The sequence below is a fragment of the Merops nubicus genome, unplaced genomic scaffold (assembly GCF_000691845.1).
Source record: "Merops nubicus isolate BGI_N331 unplaced genomic scaffold, ASM69184v1 scaffold20892, whole genome shotgun sequence".
NCBI classification, from domain to species: Eukaryota; Metazoa; Chordata; class Aves; order Coraciiformes; family Meropidae; genus Merops; species Merops nubicus.
Genome location: NW_008591824.1, coordinates 2140 through 4717, shown reverse-complemented (window position 1 = coordinate 4717; position 2578 = coordinate 2140). Strand labels below are relative to the sequence as shown.

The 2578-nt window shown below is 56.3% G+C and overlaps 1 protein-coding gene across 1 annotated transcript; it reads right to left on the bottom strand.

The window, feature by feature from the left end:
• Window positions 1-248: 248 nt before the first annotated feature.
• Window positions 249-1887, bottom strand: LOC103767856 (microtubule-associated proteins 1A/1B light chain 3C-like; the record flags this gene model as incomplete). The annotated part of the gene is made up of 4 exons (XM_008934983.1): window positions 249-438; window positions 1430-1536; window positions 1699-1754; window positions 1833-1887. Coding segments are annotated over 4 exons (408 nt in total), but the record flags the coding sequence as incomplete, so codon positions are not given.
• Between the last annotated feature and the right edge of the window lie 691 nt (window positions 1888-2578).

Here is a 2578-nt window from a genome sequence, read left to right as displayed (position 1 = left end):
AAAATCCAAGGGTTGGACCTGACCACAGTCTGAGGTTGGATCCCACCAACCACCCAAGGGTTGGACCTGACCACAATCTGAGGTTGAATCCCACCAAAATCCAAGGGTTGAACCCCCACCAACCACCCAAACCTCCCCCATCCATCTTAACCCAAATTTGGAGCCATCCACCCCCGATCTCTCCACCCTTGGAGCCCCGAGTGGAGCATCTCCAAGGACTGTGGGGGTGGGAGATGATGGATTTGTGGTCAAGCAGCTGCTGGCTCCTCCTCCTTGGAGCTGCCAAACATCTCCTGGGAGGCGTAGGTGAGGTAGAGGAAACCATCTTCATCCTTGTTGGCCTGGTACAGCTCCTGCATGGTGATGGCCATGTTGGGCAGCCCTTTGTTGTTCACCAGCAGGTAGAAGGTCTGCGAGGAGGCCAAGCCAAGACGTGTCCTGCCAAGGACAACCACGTGTGGGTGTCTGGCCCAAGGGAGAAGATCCATCCATGGACACAGAGCTCAGAGGTTGAGGGGTTCTTGAGCTTCAGCATCACCTCCCCCTGGTCCCACCACCCAGGGGCATCAAGGTGGGTGCCCAGATGTTCCTCAAAACCTCCCCTAGACCTTCCCCCCAACCATCTGACCTGACCAGAAGTTGGTTCTTGGCCCAATGGAGAAGACCCATCCATGGACACAGAGCTCAGAGGTTGAGGGGGTCTTGAGCTTCAGCATCACCTCCCCCTGGTCCCACCACCCAGGGGCATCAAGGTGGGTGCCCAGATGTTCCCCAAAACCCCCCCTAGACCTTCCCCCCAACCATCTGACCTGACCAGAAGTTGGTTCTTGGCCCAATGGAGAAGATCCATCCATGGACACAGAGCTCAGAGGTTGAGGGGTCTTGAGCTTCAGCATCACCTCCCCCTGGTCCCACCACCCAAGGGCATCAAGGTGGGTGCCCAGATGTTCCCCAAAACCTCCCCCCATCCATCTGACCCCACCAGAAGTTGGTTCTTGGGAGGGATTTCATCAAGCAGAGCCCAAAGGTTTCCAAGTCAGCTGCCACAGCACTGGGCTGCTAATTACCCACCCCTAATTAAGGGGTGGGCTGCAGGTCCTTGGGCTAATTGCCACCTTCTCATGTGGGGAGGGATCTGCCCTAAGCCACCATCATCGAGGGGTTTAGGGTCTGAAGGGACCTTTGAAGGTCTTCTAAGTCCAACCCCCCTTTAGCAAGCACCTCATGCCCTGCAGGAAAACACCCTTGGCTAATTACAAAGCCTAATTACAGAGGTTAATTGCTTTAGGCCACATCTAAACGCTTGGCCAGTGGAGCGGCCAAAGTGGCCTCCTAGTTCCAGCAGCACCTCGGGTGGGTTTTGCACTGGGGTCCAGGGGGGTGGCCAGGGGTGGGGACCCCTCCCCCAAGCCCATCTTGACCCCCTCACCTCAAGGTGATGGCAAATTGGGCCAGGGGCAGGTCCTGGGACACCAGGAACTTGGTCCTGCTCAAGGGGGGCAAGGTCTTCTCCTTCTGGTAGCGCTCCACAACCACCTGCAGCGGGGAGAAGATGCTGGAGGAGGGGGAGAGGAGGACCTGGGAGGGTTTGGGACCACTCTAGAAGGGGGGGTGGGCTTCAGAATGGAGCCATGGAGACTCAAGCTGAGGCTCTGGGGGTCCTGGTGGCCACGAAGAGCAGGAGGACACGACCCTCACCGGGAGCTTGTTGGGGTATTTCAGGCGGATGGTCGTCACCTCGTGCATCCTGGTGGCTGTGGGAGAAGAGGAGAAGGAGGAATGAGTGGAGCCCACCCCCCACATCTCCCCTCTGCTGCTCCCCAGGAGCTCACCAAGACTCTTCCTCTGCTTGAAGGGACGGGAGCTGGTGTCTCCTGGCTGCATCTTCTGGGAGGAGGAAGAAGAAGAGGAAGAGGAGGCAGCTTGAGGTCCCTACAGCTGGTGGAGCTCCTGATATGGGCTCATCCTGCCCCACCCGGGCTGAGGTGGGAGGAGCTGAGGGGCTGAGGTGGGTGCTGAGCAGAGGAGGGGTCAAGGGGTGGGGGTTTTGCTCCTCACAGAGGGTTTGAGGAGCACCCGCTCGTGTCCCACCACCCAACCTCCCACCCTTGGGGGGGCACCCAAAGGTGCTGAGGGTCAAGGCTTGGAGTCCAGGACCTCAAAAGTCTCTTCCAACCCCCCAAAAATTCCATGATTTGAGGATTTTAGGGTCACCTCATTATTTTTTTGGCCAAAAAAAGGCCCCCAATGGATTTCTCCAACCAACTCTTCACCCTTTGGCCACTCCCTCAAGGCTAAAAATCCCCCCCCTGGAGCTGGTAGAAATTTATACACCCAATAAATTAAACTCTAGGAAGTTTTGAAGCTCCTTTGAGGTGGAATCTCCCAGCGTGGGGGGTGGGGATGTTTTTCTCCCCTGTAAATTCTTACTAATCAATTAAGAACTCTGAATTAATTTGGTGATAAAAGGAATTTGGGGGGGGTGGGGGACTGGAGTTTGGAGGTCACTCCCAACAGACAACATCTGAGGAGTCTTTTTTTTTCTCCTCCAGTTTCATTCAACTTCCAGGTGAGTGCC